The 1,630-nt window shown below is 42.8% G+C and overlaps 1 protein-coding gene across 1 annotated transcript; it reads left to right on the top strand.

Moving 5' to 3' along the window:
• Positions 1 to 306: 306 nt before the first annotated feature.
• LOC142804066 (uncharacterized) lies at positions 307 to 902 on the top strand. The gene is made up of 2 exons (XM_075890608.1): positions 307 to 535; positions 633 to 902. Exons 1-2 carry the CDS (start codon positions 328 to 330, stop codon positions 893 to 895), a joined length of 471 nt encoding a protein of 156 aa, XP_075746723.1. The 5' UTR covers positions 307 to 327; the 3' UTR covers positions 896 to 902.
• Positions 903 to 1,630: the final 728 nt, after the last annotated feature.

Raw genomic sequence — 1,630 nt, 5'->3', positions numbered from 1 at the left:
TCAACATTCAGGCAAAGACATTGTAACCTCGAAGAAACGTGTATTGGAATTTGAGCACTGTACAAAGTAATTATACTATTTCATAGCTAGAATCAATATTTATTAAGTGTTATAACAGTGTTGTATTTGATTTCATAATAGCAAAACTGCATTCAGAGAAGGACTCTGAAAGGTTCTCACACTGAGTGTGAGAGGGCTGATGTGGAAACCATTTTAGGTCAAGTGAGTTGAAGTTAGCGTAAAAAAACATTGAAATGTTGTGATGCCCAAAAATTCAAGTTGTTGTTTTCAGTGTTTCTTGCAGATTTTTATCATGAAAACATTTCGATGTGCTGTTGCGTTTACCCCATCTATGCTTCTTGCATTTTTTTACAGCGCAAGCACCTCCTGCAGATTGGGGGACGTGGCCTCCGAGAAATTGGTGTGAATGCCATGAAGGCTGTATTGGCACATGACGTGCAAGTGCTGTACGGCCTTCATGGCAGAAAAGGGAAAAGGGCCTTTGTGAACCTGAGGCTCTGTAGATTAGTGACAGGTTAGACTTGTTCATTGTTTTATGTGTGTGTACCCTTGTGTATTTTCTGTACTGCAGTGCTTCATGTGTACTATGGTATTTCTGTTCTTGTATGCAGATGTCATCTGCCAAAAAGCAGGGTGCGACCAGGCGGAGGCCCTCAACTTTGTTAAGAGGTGGCTGCCAGGGTCTGGTGATCGCTGTGGGGGCAGGAAGCGGCGCTTCAGAGAAGCATTTGTTGTGGAGCAGCCCGATGATCCCCACTCTCAGAGTGCAGATGATCGGCTGCTCGCGGCAGCTGGCTTCCTGCCCAGCCACAGCAGCCAGGTCCTTGACAGCACCACTGTCACTGTGCCCCCAACGCAACCTGACCTGCAGTAGAGCGGGCCTTTTTTAGTTGTGTATATATATTTTTCAATGTATACAATTTTTGTTGTACCAAATAAATAAAAAAACAAAGAATAAATAGTCTGCAGACTGTCGGTGGTGCACTGTTCGGCTAGCTTATGCTGATCCAGAAGCACCATCACCATGTTTTAGTTACAAAAAAATGCTCTAAACTATGAATATTCTCGATTACCATGTGGGGGACATATGTGGGGATTGCAAGTGGGGGACATACGCTTTCAACATTTACTTCCTAACGACTTTTTTCGATCTGCTGTACCAAATACCAGTACCAAATAAAGCACTCTCTATTGCAAAAGATAGATTGGTAAAAAAATAAACTACACTTCTAGTGTTAGCAAAGGGAATGAGGTATAAAAGATGAAATAGATCGAGTAACTGCTTTCAGTTCTCAGCATTCAATTTTCTGTTGCCCCAAGTATACAGGGCTGCAAAGCTACAAGAGCGGGTCATCGAGACATATTGTTTAAATCTTCCGGTAAGAAACATTCCCTACTAATAATGGTTACATAATGGCAAGCCAATCAGTAGCCAATATTCGTCGTGCAGGAAACATCGGTGTAATAACGGCATTTGATTGGCTGCAATGTGGCCCTGGATTGGTTCAATGTCGGTCGTACATCCGTAGCTAATATTCGTCGTGCAGCAAACATCGGCGTAAAAATGGTATGTGATTGGCTGAAATATGGCCCAGTGTTGGCCGAACAT

This window comes from Rhipicephalus microplus, chromosome 3, assembly GCF_043290135.1.
Source record: "Rhipicephalus microplus isolate Deutch F79 chromosome 3, USDA_Rmic, whole genome shotgun sequence".
NCBI lineage: Eukaryota > Metazoa > Arthropoda > Arachnida > Ixodida > Ixodidae > Rhipicephalus > Rhipicephalus microplus.
Note: the sequence above shows the minus strand (reverse complement) of the source record. Positions and strands in the feature narration are given on the sequence as shown.

Excerpts from the sequence above, each read along its gene's own strand:
- LOC142804066 (XM_075890608.1), top strand. The coding sequence starts at position 328 with ATGTGCTGTTGCGTTTACCCCATCTATGCTTCTTGCATTTTTTTACAG. Across the intron at positions 536-632 it reads GCTCTGTAGATTAGTGACAG|ATGTCATCTGCCAAAAAGCA; the intron begins GTTAGACTTGTT and ends TCTTGTATGCAG.